Source organism: Ylistrum balloti, unplaced genomic scaffold, assembly GCF_031769215.1.
Source record: "Ylistrum balloti isolate Yb309-2 unplaced genomic scaffold, AGI_CSIRO_Ybal_v1 Utg369848, whole genome shotgun sequence".
NCBI classification, from domain to species: domain Eukaryota; kingdom Metazoa; phylum Mollusca; class Bivalvia; order Pectinida; family Pectinidae; genus Ylistrum; species Ylistrum balloti.
The window spans coordinates 413,569-430,997 of NW_026782002.1; the positions used below are offsets into that span (position 1 = coordinate 413,569).

Sequence of the window (17,429 nt, forward strand, 5' to 3'; positions counted from 1 at the left end):
TATTGGGTGACTTTTGTTAATCATCAAGAAAAAATATTTATCTCTAATTTAACTATTGATTTTTTTTATGAAAAAAATGTATCCATTCATTTTTCTTCCTGTGTTTCGTGTGTAGCGTTGTTTAAAAGTAACTTGTCACATTAAAGACGGACGCGCTAAATCATACTTTTGGTGTACATTTACATGAATTTGTAATTAAGGTAAATATCCGACTTCAGGTATGCAGAAGTCCTTATCCGAAGTAATCATGCATTATATGCTTAAAAGAACTATCTTATTTAAGTAATAGCACGTGTTCCTAGCGATTCTGTTGGGAGATCATTCTAAATAATCAGGCATTCGATACGATATCTGTACAGATTGTATTCATGTGTCAATTCTGAGAGACATCAGATCCAACTTGTAGAAAGTTTTGTTAGCTTTATAAAAGTTAATACAAATACTATATATTTTTTTCAAGGTACCACATTCAAATTATATTTGATTCAAGAACTTTCTTAAGTTCAATAAACATTTTAAAGCATTTGTGAACATTGAAGTATATCTAGATGAAAGAAGATTTTTTTTTAATTAAAAAAAAAACTAATTAAAAGAAGGGCCCTGCAAATATATCACAAAGTTAACATAACTATGGACATTTTTTGGTAATTGTATTTAAATCGAATGACCAGCAAGCCAGTGGAGGAGAGTTAAGATTCAAATCCCTTTGTCGAGCTTAAACAACTACAGATTACAGAACTGCGTTTAGAAAGTAGGTAATTATATAGCTAAGCTGATATGTGATTTCAATAATAGACAATCAATGTACATTGTTGCTAGGTTCTGTGTTGTATTGTGTATCAAAGTTTTAAACCGTTCGACTTATACTAATAATAAGACAAGTTAAACTGCTTTCCCATTGTTCGTGTACATTTACATGTTAAATAAAGAAATATCGACTTCAAAACATCTGACAATACAACGCTCTATGGTTTCCGACTGTTTCTACAAAGAGGTTGAAATCGGAAGAAAAATATTAAATATGAATAAAATAAAAAATTTAAATGAAAAACGTTAATATAGTTAACTGAAACATACATATCTGAAAAAAGCAACCTTTTCCTCAACTCCAAAAGTAATTTTATAGATTGTAGAGTGAGTTCGCTTCTCCTGTTTTTCGGTTTCTATTCGACCAACCTAGATTTGCCACAGTTGTCTGCTAGGTTTCAATTATTTAGGTCTCTGACACCACTGACGAATCCTAGAAGAACGAAACAGCTACATTTTTTTGTATATTTATCAATTGTAATTAATTAATTGGCTGTGTAGTTTATAATAAATCTGTATCGAAAGGTAATATTCTCGTGTGTTTTTGTTCAATCTTTACAAAAAATTAAATTACGTCACGCGGTATATACGTGTAATGCAGTTGACTCAGAGGAAAACAAACAAGTCCATTATATTGCATGTAAGAGAGAGAGAGAGAGGGGAGAGAGAGAGAGAGAGAGAGAGAGAGAGAGAGAGAGAGGGGGAGAGAGAGAGAGAGAGAGAGAGAGAGAGAGAGAGAGAGAGAGAGAGAGAGAGAGAGAGAGAGAGAGAGAGAGAGAGAGAGAGAGAGAGAGAGAGAGAGAGGGGGAGAGGGAGAGAGAGAGAGAGAGAGAGAGAGAGAGAGAGAGAGAGAGAGAGAGAGAGAGAGAGAGAGAGAGAGAGAGAGAGAGAGAGAGAGAGAGAGAGAGAGAGAGAGAGAGATCAATTCACTCTGATTTCATAAATATGGGAAGACACAACACACAACATTTATGCTGTTCAATCAAAGACACACATACATTCAACAAACCGTTAAATGCAGTTTTGAAAATCGAATCAATTAGTTCCATGGAAAAACATTCAAACTGAAAATAGGCCAAGACACTATGTGTAGATTTTGGATATTTACAGTAATTTTTTCACAAAATTAAATCAGCACCTTTTCAATTTCTTATTCTTTATATGTAAGGCCTCAAAACACAATTAATTAAGTATCAAATAATTGTGTACTTTGATGTGATCTGAGAGTTCTGACAGACAATTGTTTAATTGGTTAATAGAAACGTCAGTCAATAGTAAATAACTAATGAATAATTATTAGATACCATTATACGGGGACAAAACGTAACCCGACGATTGTGATAGTTTCCACTTATTGTGTGGCGTGTTTGAAACAAACACCTGATATGTTTGTTGCACTGTGTTGAAACGGCGCAGGGGCTGTCAAAGGGTGTTCATTACATCCATCACTCAAACAAAGTACACATGTACCTTTACACACATGGGCACATTAATGACAAGTATTGACCTCAATTTCTCTGCATGTCTGGTTATCTTTTATTGAATATTTCTTGTTGGATATCTGTATTCTCATAATAGTAGTAAAGATAGAACTTTGCCGCAATAATAATAAACAAATAAACAAACAATCTAGATAATCAACAAAAGCGAACAACAAACAAACAAAAATAAAGCACAAAAACAAAACAAAATTTTCCTTTTAGTTGCGTATAGGCGTCATACCTTTTTAAATTTTTGATTTCAATGACTTAAAGTTTAAAAAATTGTTAATATGCAAGTGTATCATAATTTATAAGCCTCGAATGCTGTGATATTGTTCCTACACCAGAAGTTGTGTAGCTGGATACTTAGGAGACGTGTATAAGATGTATATGGTAACAATCTTGTACTTTGTAATTAGCATGTATGCATGTTGCTGCGCGAGACATTGCTTGTCATTTACATGTAGCCTATACAATACTTATGCACGTGTCGTATGTATTTAATTCGTGCGAATGAGTCTTGATATACGTCACTGAGCGGAGAGATTCTTTGTAGTTCATAAACAAAAACAAACAAAAAATGTCTGCCACAATGTCGGTAAACAATAATTAATGGTCTGCTAACACTAAGCGCCCTCTTTCACGTTCTTTAAAACTCCATTTTGATAAACTCAATTTCGTAATAAAATGTGTGTCAATATAACTTAGGCTATTTCATTACTTCAAAATTGTGTTTTAAAAAAAATCCAAATGATTCAAACAAACTAAACAAACAGAAAACTTGTTCGAAAAAGTAGATTAATTCAAACGTAACAATGCGCACGTGGGACATACTAAAATAGAAAACGATTCGACACGGAAAATGGCACATAAATACAGAACAGAGAAAAATGTATTGAGGCAGGCATTTCAAGTCTGTCTTTGGATTTATCATCGCCAGCCTTACCATGGGGCATATAGGCTAGCCCCTGTAAGCATAACTAAGTGTATGTTACATTCAATGTGGCGTCAAATTGCCAAATATTGTACATATTTGCATCTACTACACGAAAAAAACAGCATTGAAAATGTTTTTTATGACTGAATTTGCATCTCAAAGTATTGATCACATTGCACTCGCTTTTAGGCAATGCCTATTTTATATTAAGACCATGTAATTTTATTTTTTTGGTTTTAGTTGTTTTATAACCCACGTATTAACTATATTAAATTTACTACGTTTAATTGTCACCGTTACGAATTGCCCACAACTATCATACACACAATGTAGACTTAATGTATTTTCACTGTCATGAATACTTTTTCAAACATTAATTAACGCGGGATAGTTCAGTAATTAAATTCTCAGTTAGTGATACAGTAAAATATACATATGAAATACTTCACATTATACTGTTCAATAGAAACTAGTTTTATTTCAGCATTAAACTTCAAAATCAAATATTCATGACATTTCATCTATAAGATAAATCCATTGATGGATGCAAAATGGGATGCTAGAATGATTTCACTTCCGGAACAATGTGAGTACCAGTTTTAAAAGCCCAGTAAGATGCCTGTTACATTAGACCCATTTGGCGGGGACATTTTATATATTCACATCTCTGCTTTAAAGTGTCACCTAAGTGTGTTGTTAGAATTGTAAACAGTCAGGAATTCTGATTATGGCATATTGTCCATTCGGCAACCTTCGACACTTTCCGTAAGCTTTGTCAAAAATATTTTCACATTTACCGGAAGTGTTGAGGAATCTTATTGTCTTTTTGGGAAATTTCATAATTGCCTTACTATACCGTGGTGATAATGTTATCGGAACTTTGAAATATTCATTTTTACAGTATTCTCTGTTATTATAAACATTGTTACATCTATCATGGTCATCAAATACGACTACTTAATATTTCGATTTATTGTGGGACAAATATATCAGCGAATATTCGTCATAATTAACATCAATTTCTATACTGTGAAATCCAATATATGAATTTTCGAATTGGGACAAGAAGATTTACACAAGTTTCTTGGAATCTATACTGAATTATATTTTACCAGAATTTGTCGTATGTTACAGTGTACCAAAAATATCAAACACGCAGCTTTATCAAACATGTGAAACTAGCTAACAAGATCATCTAGAAACTTGTGTACATCTACGTATCAATATAAACAGAGTTTGTGTACATATAACAAAAATATAATTCACGTTTGAAATCCCTTTAATCTGTAAAATATTTCATAAGGCAAAAACATTCTTTCGTCAAATTTTAATATCACAGATGTAACTTTTATGTTCGCGTTCATAAACCATCATCAAGGGACAGAGCCGGATTGTTTACCAAGAAATGTCTGTTTGTTTCACGGGGGATACAGGGTTTAATACTCTTCACCCTCTTCCTCGCCCTCACCCTCAACGGAGTCGACACCGACCTCCTCGTAATCCTTCTCAAGGGCAGCAAGATCCTCACGAGCCTCGGAGAACTCTCCCTCTTCCATACCCTCTCCGACGTACCAGTGGACGAAAGCACGTTTGGCGTACATAAGATCGAATTTGTGGTCAAGACGAGCCCAGGCCTCGGCGATGGCGGTGGTGTTGCTCAACATGCACACGGCACGCTGTACCTTGGCCAAGTCACCTCCTGGCACAACAGTGGGTGGCTGGTAGTTGATTCCGACCTTGAAACCAGTGGGACACCAGTCGACGAACTGGATGGTCCTCTTGGTCTTGATGGTGGCGATGGCAGCGTTGACATCCTTGGGCACAACATCACCTCTGTACAACATGCAGCAGGCCATGTATTTGCCGTGACGGGGATCGCATTTCACCATCTGGTTGGCAGGCTCGAAGCAGGCGTTGGTGACCTCAGCAACAGACAGCTGCTCATGGTAGGCCTTCTCGGCGGAGATGACTGGGGCGTATGTGGCCAGGGGGAAATGGATACGTGGGTAGGGCACCAAGTTGGTCTGGAACTCAGTCAAGTCGACGTTAAGGGCACCGTCGAAACGGAGGGAGGCGGTGATGGAGCTGACAATCTGGGCAATCAGACGGTTCAAGTTAGTGTAGGTTGGTCGTTCGATGTCCAAGTTACGACGGCAGATATCGTAGATAGCCTCGTTGTCGACCATGAAGGCGCAGTCGGAGTGCTCAAGGGTGGTGTGGGTAGTCAGGATGGAGTTGTAGGGCTCAACAACAGCGGTGGAGACCTGGGGAGCTGGGTAGATGGCGAATTCCAGCTTAGACTTCTTTCCGTAGTCCACGCTGAGACGCTCCATGAGAAGGGAGGTGAATCCGGATCCGGTACCACCGCCGAAGCTGTGGAAGATGAGGAATCCCTGGAGTCCAGTACACTGGTCAGCCAACTTCCTGATGCGGTCAAGGACGAGATCAACGATTTCCTTACCAATGGTGTAGTGACCACGGGCATAGTTGTTAGCGGCATCCTCCTTACCGGTGATCAGCTGCTCGGGGTGGAACAGTTGGCGGTAAGTTCCGGTCCTGACCTCATCTGAATAATAAAAAAGTACGGAAAACGGTAAGAAGAAAGTTACATTTATGTTCAGATGTTCCAGATTAATTACAATATGTCATTATAATAGAGTAATTTTTTATGTTGTTTGGATACGGAAGGCTTGTATGTGTCAGAGCTATATATAAAGATGACGAATTGAGTTGATTCAACGAAACAGGGTGTCGACGGCCTAAAATAGATCTGACGCATGGTCATGTTGGGAACATAATTATAGAAGGGAGATAACTTCCGAATCAAATTTTTAATGCTTTGCTTATCTCCTTTGTTATAGAAAGGTTCTTACACAAACATGTCATCACGAGGGTAGCATACTTTTATCTCTACAAGTGTGTCCCATAAATAGGTCAGGACCTTATCTACTCTCTATAAATGCAGTAATTAGAATATTGGAACAGAATTACCTTTAGTACGATACAACTTACGATAATTGGATAAGTGGATCGTACCACGCACTGACTATACATTGTAATGAGTATATCTATTACCATAAAATAGATTTTATTGAATCTACCCGAAGCGAAAACGTGTCAGTCCATTTAAGAATTTAAATGACCGATTCGGACATGTATGAACATATAAAAGATAACATGTTAGAGTGGTATAGTAATAAAGATCTATTTTAAACTAGGCACTAAAAATATTACGCAAATTAGACTTACCGACTACGGTGGGCTCAAGATCGACGAAGACAGCCCTGGGCACGTGCTTGCCAGCGCCAGTCTCGCTGAAGAAGGTGTTGAAAGAGTCATCTCCACCTCCAATGGTCTTGTCTGAGGGCATCTGGCCATCAGGCTGGATACCGTGTTCCAGACAGTACAATTCCCAGCAGGCGTTTCCGATCTGGACTCCGGCCTGTCCGACGTGGATGCTGATACATTCCCTCTGTAATGGTAAGTAACATGTTTTAAAGTTAACAATACTTCAGAAAAAATCAGACACCTAAATGAATAATGTACAGAAAAAATGCAATTAAAAAGAAAATTCAAGAAACAAAAATGAAAACGAATGTTTAACTTACCATGTTGATTTGTTGGAGTGAAACGTGATCTGTGTTTTAAGTAAATACTAAGAGACTAAGCTCACGATGACTGTAATGTGTCGCGGTGAGTATTAGTAATAATGATGGTAAAGGTGGCGTGCTCGATTTATATAGCGGCAAAAATTCTCGTCGCCAGGCTTCGTTTGCAACAAGCATTTCGATTGGCTGGTTTGAAAGGTTAACCTAAATAGGACGCTTTTCATTGGATTATATATATTACTTGGCGACAGTGTTTGTTGTGCCAACCCTGGGGTGCGGATACGAAAGGCGTAAAATCTCGATACAAATACATGTGCTAATATTTAAAGGCCTTATGGTGTAATAGTTTACAATGCCTTAAGGGTTTACCGCGGTTGTCAAAATAAACCTCCATAATGAATTTCAGTGTGAAAAGTGACTCGCAATTAATAAAACTGACCAAAGAACCAGGGCAAAATTTTAAAAAGTGAAATAATAATAATAAGTTGAGGTAAGAAAACTGACAGATTAGCAAGGACCAAATTGGTCATGTTTTTATATAGAATTTAGCTGCATGTTTAGAAATAGGATTTTAAAGATAGATTGACGAGATAAAACAAAGGGAAATACGTGACAGTATCTTATTGTACACTGTTGTATACATAAACTGGCACTTCTGTGATCTAAAACATTCATTACTGAACGCGAATAACAACTATTGTATTGTTAAGTAAACTTGTCGCATAGAAAATTGTATGGAATTGATCTATTTTCGTGGTATGACCATAGGTGTAATGTCTCCATTTTTTATCAGTCGAAAACCCAATAATAAGAAGTATTGCAATTAAAATAACGTGAGATAATATTTATTTAAAGAAACCGACTAGGTGAAATACTTGTATTGTTATCACAGATATTTGGCACGAACATTCCACTGGTTGCGATAGATTTTTTTCACTCCAAAAGGTGTGTTTATGTTTGGGGAAGATCTAGAGAGACATAGATGTTGGCCGAGAAGGCAAAGAAAATATCAACATGGAGAATATTTGGTGTTAGGCTGGTAGAACCAGAGAGAATGAATGGAAAATGAAACAAATTCTTATCAATTTGACGATTACAATTTTCAGTTTTGTAAGACACAACAATAAATGATACGAAGTCTGGAATTATTTCTGCGACACTAAGGCCGGTGACGTGTTTTTTTAATGGTGTGTCATGATCAACTACCTGTGGCAAACATTAATGCAATATTTCACTTGTTTTTAGTATAATCTATTACTTTTTCTTTTCATGTGAATAAAATATTGTTATCAAAATAAATAACTAATTTCACAACGTATGCTCAAGGAATATTGCTCCGTAGTATTAATCATCTACTCGTACGTGTTTGTGCTTAACTGAAGTTGTCTACCAGGTTACTCAGAGTTAGAGATATCTTTAAGAAGCTTATCAAGTGACTCTCAGTTCTAAGGCTTGTAAGCTTAACGAATCTCCTGAAATTATCTAACTTTAACTGGGTATACTTAATAACACATTGTAATAGTCGGACTTAAATACATATAGAGCAGTTTTGACAAATCAATTGAGACTGGACTATTAAGATATTTGAGAATGTTCAACTTTTCCCCTAAAGATGAAAATTGTGAATGTTTCGTATAAAGTAATGAGACTGGTGAGGATAACAATACTAGACAGGTATAAACACAGGTAGTCTCACCTGGTAGATAGAAGTCTTATATACACTGTAATCTCTCGTACAATTTAAAAACCATTACACTCGAGCTGTCTAGTCATGTCTATATTTAACTATGCTATGGTATGTGTTACACGTAAATAATTCGTCTTTATTGAATTCTTCCTGACCGTACATATGTATATCGTAATGCTGTATTTCCTGTCTAGATGTAGCAGTATGTAATGTCTATACCAATAATTTTACGGTTATAAGGTTAGGGTGACTCATACTGTTTAGTTATATGAACAGGTAATTAAAATCTTACATTAGAATCGTCCTTCATTCCAGGGATAACTAATTTTAAAACATTTAAATAAATTGAATGTTACAAAAAATATTTTATTCTATCTGTTTAGTCAATCTAGGTACAAGGTATTAACAATGAACAGCATCAAAATCCTACTAGTCTACAGTATGTTGGTATTAAGACAAGCAAATGCTCCTTCTGTAGTAACATCCTCCGCTATATCAAACTATATACAACCCTCTCAATACCTTACATCGCTGTCCATACCTGTACATAGAAAGCACCTCACAGCTCAGCACAAAGACCTCTATACATGTACATAATGAAAATTACTCTATGCCCTATAAAACGTTTTCTGTACCTGTATATAGAGAACCTTTCCATAATCTACAGCGTTATTTATACCTTTATTCATAGAACATCTCCATTCTTTCCACAACACCCGCTAAACCTGTACATAGAAAACATCCAATCTCTGTACAAAGACCTCAATGTATTTTATATAAAAGGACGTGTCAATACTCAGTGTAAACACCATCTACACCAACACATAGAGAAAACCTCTATATTTTCTGTAAATAACTCTCTTCCTGTAAATAGAGAACATTTCAATAGTCTGTACAAAGACATTTACACCTGTACACAGAGAACGCCAACATACTTTGCGCAGTTACCTCTATAACTATACATAGACACTTTAATACTCTTTTGAAAGTTGTCAATACCTGTACATAGAGAACACCTTTATACTCTCTCAGACAATGACCTCTACACCTTGTGTAAGGACCACTACACCTTGTGTAAGGACCACTACACCTTGTGTAAGGACCACTACATCTCTACATAGAGAACACCTCCATATTATGAACAAATCTTAATATATACCTGAACATGGACAACATCTCCATACTCTGTCAGACAATAACCTCTACACATGTACATAGAGAACACCTCCATACTCTGTATAAGGACCTATAAACCTGTATACAGAGAATACCTCGATACTCTGTACCAAACTCTCTCTACCTGCACATAGAAAAAAATCACCGATATTTTGTACAAAGTCATCTTTTCCTGTTTATCAAGAATAAAAGTCTGTTTGGATACATATTTATGTTAAATTTTATGAAAATTAAGTACGAATATTTACGTTTTATTAACTTGAAAGTCGGGCTGTCGAAACTGTCTTCATATTTTTTATACACAGTGAAATGTGATATAAAACCTGGTTGAATTACTGCTGAATTTCACAAGTAAAATAATATTCCGTTATACTGAGTTATCTTTTCTGTACGATTTCATTGCCAGTAAAAAGGTGTATCAGAATAAAAGTAGGCTAGGATCCGCAATGGCGAACAATGGAGGTAAAGAAATACTTATGATAGTAGGATCCGATATTGAACCACGAGGTGAAAAAGCTGTATAGTATAAATAGCTTATCTTAGCTGGTTATGATAATATGTTCATATACTTCAAAACATCGGAAGGCCAAACACTCTATGTAAATATACATAACGGGGTTTTAATAAGGCTTACTGCTATAGAATTTTACAAAGACTTGTTTTCTTTGAGTCTTTATTTACATATCAGAGTAAAAGATTTAAATTTGCATTTTTATTTCATATCATTGATGTATTGGAGTGTGTCCAATATTTTTATATGAAATATAGGTCATTTCTTAACTCGTGTTAGTATTTGAAGTCACACGCTTCATATCGCACAAAGAAATAGCACCTCTCTGAATGAGATCGCGATGACGACCATAAAACTGTAAATATGCCCTTTTTTGTTAAAAACCATATCAAAAGATTAAGAAAAAATCAGATAAAAATGGTGATTTTTTCCAATAGCATAAATTAGAAATGGTACAGTTCAAATAGCGGTTTAGTACACGAGAGATTTTGTAAAATGCCCAAATGTAATTTACATATAAGATTGCTTAGAGTTAAGTTTGTAGACTACACTTCAAAAATTTTACTGACACAATTAAAAACTAGTATTGGCCTATAATTCGATACGCTTTGTCAGCACTTTTAAAAACTAGTATAGCGTAAGCAAGTTTCCAGTATACATATATATTTGTAGAGATACATTGAATGAAATAGAAAAGGATTGTGCAATTTTTTTGCTTAAAGCTTTCGTTTCTCTGTGAAGCCCGGACGCTTTATTTACATTTAAGAATAGACATATCTTCACAAGTTGTGAAAACTAAATTACAAAATGTGGAATAAGCTTGGTTCGAAATATCTGTATTACGTACATGAACATAATTCCCCTGATTTTTATTTGTGAATTAGGATGTGTATTAAAACCTGCCTTTAACGCCACCTTCATACAAAGGCCACCTGTATAGTCAAGCCACCTGTGTATAAAGGTCACTATTCCTTTTTCTCTAGAATGACCTTTATAGACAGATTTGATTGCAAAATAGTCTTTCAATAATTCATATTTAAGACTATCAACTGTGATAAATTTTGATGCATTTTCTTCATAAAGTGGATATATGCCTGTGTCCTATTTCACTTTAAATAAAAGTTTCGATCTGTTTGGATTAGACAAGTGTTGTCCGCGTCGATTCCGCTATTACAATATTGTAGGGGTATCACAATGGACTCCGAAAGAGATTGGGATCTTTGTTACGAAGCTCCGCACAAGCTTTAGAAATTTAGTAATATAATACATCTATGTGATTTTATTTTAATTACTTCTTTTTTACAAAGACTGAAATCACAATAGAAAGAAAAATATAGAATTTCAGGCATACATTACAGCTATAGGTGTTACCTGCGTGGTGAATTTAGCATAAATTATATACACTAGATGTTCTCAACGACCTTTCATATTTTACTGGCCAGCTAACAATTCCGTTAACCATGCTATACAAAATGACGGTAAATAAGTTTTCATTGAAGATAGATTTTAAAAGATTATATGACTGATGAGTTCAATACAGATATAGCACAGAGTACTATAATATTTTCGTAACTAAGGTTATTCGAATTTTCAAAATTCGGAGATTGAAAGTTAATAGTGAACCGACAGTACAGGTATAATGCTATGAAACCTAGTAATAGAACAATGCACCTGAAATACGTTCGCTTGACTAGACACGTGCTGTTTCAAAGTAGATAACTCTGACACAAGCAATGGCTATGTTTACGTTAAGTTCTGAAAATTAAGTACGAATATTTATGTTTTATTAACTGGAAAGTCGGGCTGTCGAAGCTGTCTTCATATTCTTTATACACAGTAAAAATGTGATATAAAACCTGGTTGAATTACTGCTGAATTTCACAAGTAAAATAATATTCCGTTATACTGAGTTATCTTTCCTGTACGATTTCAATGCCAGTAAAAATGTGTATCAGAATAAAAGTAGGCTAGGATCGCTTCTTCAATGGCGGACAAAGGAAGGAAAGAAATACTTATGATAGTAGGATCCGATATTGAACCATGAGGCGTAAAGCTGTATAGCATAAACAGCTCATTTTAGCGGGTTATGATAATATGTTTATATACTTCAAAACATCGGAAGATCATGTAAATATACATAACGGGTTTTTAATAAGGCTTACTGCCATAGAATTTTACAAAGACTTGTTTTCTTTGAGTCTTTATTTACATATCAGAGTAAAAGATTTAGATTTGCATTTTAATTTCATATCATTGATGTATTGGAGTGTGTCCAATATTTTTATTTTAAATAATATGGAGCATTTCTATGCTGATCAGAATAAACCTACAATAGAACCAAATATCTGTAATGTGTTCACTTGATGGACGCTTGCTGTTTCAAGGGCGATAACTCTGACACATGTATTGGTCTTGGTACAACAGACACAGAGGTAAATAGTGCCTTTCATTTATAAAACTATACAGCATCCACCTATGACACATAAGTGATATAAAAGTTTAGGTTATTGAGACATTGGAAGCGAATGAAGAAAAATCAAGTTGATCAATTAAATTAAAACCATATGGAAGGTTTATTAACTCAAAAATTGAATTATTTGATGATCCAAAGCTGTATCGAAATTAGGATCCGTTCAACTTCCGTCCTTGATGCCCTTATCTTGAAAATGTTGTGTTTTTCAGGTATTGCTATTTCCTGAATGACAAATTATATTGAGATACTGGTATAGGATTTTCACAAACTATTAAACTGTTTCGTGATTTGCATGTGGACCATGCTAAAATTCCGATATAACTAACGGTCGCATTCACAATGGTTACCTTGGCAACGAATATTTATGCAAAGACGAGATGAGAAGGCAACGTTTCTGTTTTTTGTTTTTTGTTTTTTTTTGGGGGGGGGGGGGGGGGGTTTGCAGAGATGTGAATGCACGAAATTATCAGGACATCACTTTGTGGTACTTGTTAAATATTTCACCATTGCAGCTTCGTGGTGAGGTTGAAATATTGTCATATCAACACATGAAAAATATCAACAAAGGATGATATTTTTGTTCGCTTAAAGAAATCATTTCGTATCTAATCCATTTTGATACAGTTTTCGCCAAACCTACAGTCTTCGATAAATTAGAAATAAGACGTTCGTAGGATAAATAGCAATTGGTCTCTCACGAAATCTCTCGCAATGTATTTGAAAATCTAGAACAACGAAGTCACTGATATGGAGGTATGAGAGATAGGGATATTCCATCTGAGAGAGTAAAATTGCCGATATTATGAAACTGTATTTTATTTAAATTTGTAGAACATCTTTTAAAATTCATTTTCGTTGTCACCTTCCTCGTCATCCAAGGAGTCTACACCGACTTCCTCGTAATCCTTTTCAAGGGCAGCCATATCCTCACGAGCCTCGGAGAACTCTCCCTCTTCCATACCCTCTCCGACGTACCAGTGGACGAAAGCACGCTTGGCGTACATAAGATCGAATTTGTGGTCAAGACGAGCCCAGGCCTCGCCTATGGCGGTGGTGTTGCTCAACATACACACTGCCCGTTTGACTTGAGCTAAATCTCCCCCTGGGACGACAGCCGGGCGTTGAAAATTTATGCCTACTTTAAATCCAGTTGGACACCAGTCGACGAACTGGATGGTCCTCTTGGTCTTGATGGTGGCGATGGCAGCGTTGACATCCTTGGGCACAACATCACCTCTGTACAACATGCAGCAGGCCATATATTTGCCGTGACGGGGATCACATTTTACCATTTGACTAGTAGGCTCGAAACAGGCGTTGGTTATATCAGCAACAGACAACTGCTCGTGGTAGGCCTTCTCGGCGGAGATTATAGGGGCGTACGTTGCCAGGGGGAAATGGATACGTGGGTAGGGCACCAAGTTGGTCTGGAACTCGGTCAAGTCGACGTTCAGGGCACCGTCGAAACGAAGAGAAGCTGTGATGGAACTTACGATTTGGGCAAGTAGCCGATTCAGGTTTACGTATGTTGGACGTTCAATGTCAAGGTTACGACGGCAGATGTCGTAGATAGCCTCGTTGTCGACCATGAATGCACAGTCGGAGTGCTCCAGGGTGGTATGTGTAGTCAGCACGGAATTATAAGGCTCAACGACAGCGGTGGAGATTTGAGGAGCGGGGTAGATGGCGAATTCAAGTTTAGCCTTCTTCCCGTAATCTACGCTGAGACGCTCCATGAGCAGGGAGGTGAATCCTGATCCGGTACCTCCCCCAAAGCTATGGAAGATGAGGAATCCCTGTAGTCCACAGCACTGGTCACTTAACTTTCTGATGCGGTCTAGGACTGAGTCAATTAATGCTTTGCCGACTGTGTAATGACCACGGGCGTAGTTGTTAGCGGCATCCTCCTTACCAGTGATCAGCTGCTCGGGGTGGAAAAGTTGGCGGTAAGTTCCGGTCCGGATCTCGTCTAGAAAAAGCAAAAATATTTTAATCAAATCCTAGTAACATATATTTGTTGACGTTGATGGAGCAAGAAAACCTGAGAGGTATTACGTCCACAACAAAGGATTATCATCTTACCTACTACAGTTGGTTCTAAGTCGATGAACACAGCCCTTGGCACGTGCTTGCCAGCGCCAGTCTCGCTGAAGAATGTGTTGAAGGAGTCGTCTTCTTTCCCGATTGTTTTGTCTGAGGGCATCTGGCCATCAGGCTGGATACCGTGTTCCAGACAGTACAACTCCCAGCAGGCGTTTCCGATCTGGACTCCGGCCTGTCCGACGTGGATGCTGATACATTCCCTCTGAGATTAAAAAAAATAAAATTCAGCTTAAAATTTAACATATTTGTGTCTAGTAGAGAAAATATACAACTATTGTTTTCACAACAATTATTTACTTTTTATGCTTGTCATTAAGAACATTACAATGCTTGTAAACACATAGTTAGGTTAAATATTCCTAAACTCTAAAGTCTATGTTTGAGTTGATTCAAATTTTCACTTCCTGAAGCTTTGTCCTGTTCACGTTAATATTTTCTGTTAAGTTTTTTAAAAGGAAAGATTATCGGTTTGTGTTGTATAAATCACGGACTCAGATAATTCCGTGTAAAAATTTAGAGTTCGTCATTCTTTCTAGAGACCAACCGGATGATAGAAACTTAACACTTATATTTAGATAGCATCAACTTGTTTGTTCAGACTCTCGCAATGCATTTATCAATACATTTACAATTCATCGTTTGTCTACTCAAAAGGAGATAATTTCATAACTGAAATTGTGAAAAGTCATTTGTATATTAGAATATGTAGAAATTGAAATGTAAACCACAGAAGTGAGTGTAAACGGAATATATCACACAAGTTGTTAAAAATCTCGCATATCGAACACACGATGAGAGTTTCCCTGTATACTTCTGCCCAGAGTCAAACTTATGTATTTCTCAGTAACTGCGAAACGGAATTAACTACAACGTTTGCACTTTCTTAACCTCTTATTGTATAATATTAAGTATTTTATAGCTAAATATAGCAAAACACTCAGGTTTACACTTTAAACTGCATTTAAATTCTTATATGTCTTTAAGTACATATACATGTACTTTGCAGTATATTGATTCGCTTTCTATTACAAGGCAATATCAGGGTAGCTTGAAATGTTGATATTTGTCATTATCAAATTTTTCGTGAAACTGTGAGTTAAGAACACACCATTGCTTTCACATTTCGTTGATTTTTGTTGCTGCACACGGCTAATATCTAAAAATAATTTGAATTCCTATTTAGATATAGGGATGGCTATTCAAGTGTTTAAAATAAATGACACTTTTATTAAGAATTAAATGTTATACGTGAAATGAAAATTTTAGCATACATAATTGATGAATTAAATACGTTCTGTTGGAACATTCTATTAAATGTAAAATGATTTTGAAATTTCCGATACATTCAAGACTGAAAAGTCGTTTGTCTTATTATTCAGGGTATTATTTCACGAGAGTTGTGTATTACATTTCAGATGTGTATTATGTCTGAAAATGAATTACAAATCAGTCATACTGCATCTCAAAATTTAAAGTTAAAAAAATAACAGAATCGTTGAATTTAATTAGATAGTACTTACCATATTGAAATATTTCACAACAGCTGATGATAATGGAATTTTGAGTTTTGTCTGCCACTTACTCCCACAACTTTCCACGCTTTATTGTTGACCGGAAGTTGATCGGTAAATAACCGGAAGCGGATACCGCCAGGAAAAGAGTTAATTTCCAGCGATGTGATAATGTCTGAATGACCGATCGCATAACAGATTATTACACAGTTCTTAAACCGATCGATAGGAATAAACAAATGAAACATTTTAAAACTCGTTTTTTAAAATACTTCAGCTCTGTCCTTTTCAATTGTCAGTTTGTGCCATCATTTTTCAGTTTATTCAATATGTCCATATATATAGCACGTGTATCACATCTTTAGTAAAATCTGCACGTAATTGTATCAAACTTAATGATACATGAATGACAAGGGTTTCACTTGTAAGATACTCACTCAGTTGAAACTTGCTTGAGATGATCCTGGGTAGTTTCGACCAATTACATCGTAAGAGGTAGGGCTTTCATATTTGGCATGTTTGTTTCTTGTGGCAAAACCTTTCTGCTGGTATCGTTTTTGTTCGATCAAATGACCTTGGCCATGGCCTTTGACCTCCTTTTGAATGTAAAAAGTCTTTACAATAAGTGTTTCACAAAGTGTGCATGCAATTAGTACATGATTTACACAGTTCAGTTAAAATGTTTCATTTCTGAATTTTGTTGCAACCGGGGACCTAGTGTTTCATAAACATATCTTGTTTCATATTTAACCTTCATCTGACATGTATTGTTGTTTCATGGTGTCATGTGGCCAATCAAATTATAAGGCCATTCAATTATAGATCAAAGTTGGCTGGGCATAAACGTTCGCTCGCTCAAAAGCAAAACACATGCAAAAAATGGACGTAAAAAGTATACACCTATCAGACATTTTGTACGCCGGATGATGATACTGTAACCAAACTGTGAGTATCAAGCTTTTTCAATGAATCCTCAAAAATGACTCTGATAGCGAAAGCACGTACTGATGTACACTGCAATATCCTTGTGTGTCATCTCTTACATACACATTTATGTCTTTGATAAATGTTATAAAAAAAATGTCTGAAAGCTCCCCGCTGCTAACGATCTACATTTATGACTGCGATGTCCTTA

General features: G+C 36.0%; 2 protein-coding genes across 2 annotated transcripts; both read right to left on the minus strand.

Moving 5' to 3' along the window:
• Positions 1 to 4,486: 4,486 nt before the first annotated feature.
• On the minus strand, positions 4,487 to 6,906 carry LOC132545448 (tubulin alpha-1A chain-like). The gene is made up of 3 exons (XM_060209132.1): positions 6,834 to 6,906; positions 6,475 to 6,697; positions 4,487 to 5,791 (listed from the first exon to the last, which is right to left on the minus strand). The coding sequence occupies exons 1-3, from the start codon at positions 6,834 to 6,836 to the stop codon at positions 4,662 to 4,664; spliced, it is 1,356 nt and encodes a 451-aa protein (XP_060065115.1). The 5' UTR covers positions 6,837 to 6,906; the 3' UTR covers positions 4,487 to 4,661.
• Positions 6,907 to 13,519: 6,613 nt separating this feature from the next.
• LOC132545464 (tubulin alpha-1A chain-like) lies at positions 13,520 to 14,982 on the minus strand. The gene is made up of 2 exons (XM_060209146.1): positions 14,763 to 14,982; positions 13,520 to 14,649 (listed from the first exon to the last, which is right to left on the minus strand). The coding sequence occupies exons 1-2, from the start codon at positions 14,881 to 14,883 to the stop codon at positions 13,520 to 13,522; spliced, it is 1,251 nt and encodes a 416-aa protein (XP_060065129.1). The 5' UTR covers positions 14,884 to 14,982.
• Between the last annotated feature and the right edge of the window lie 2,447 nt (positions 14,983 to 17,429).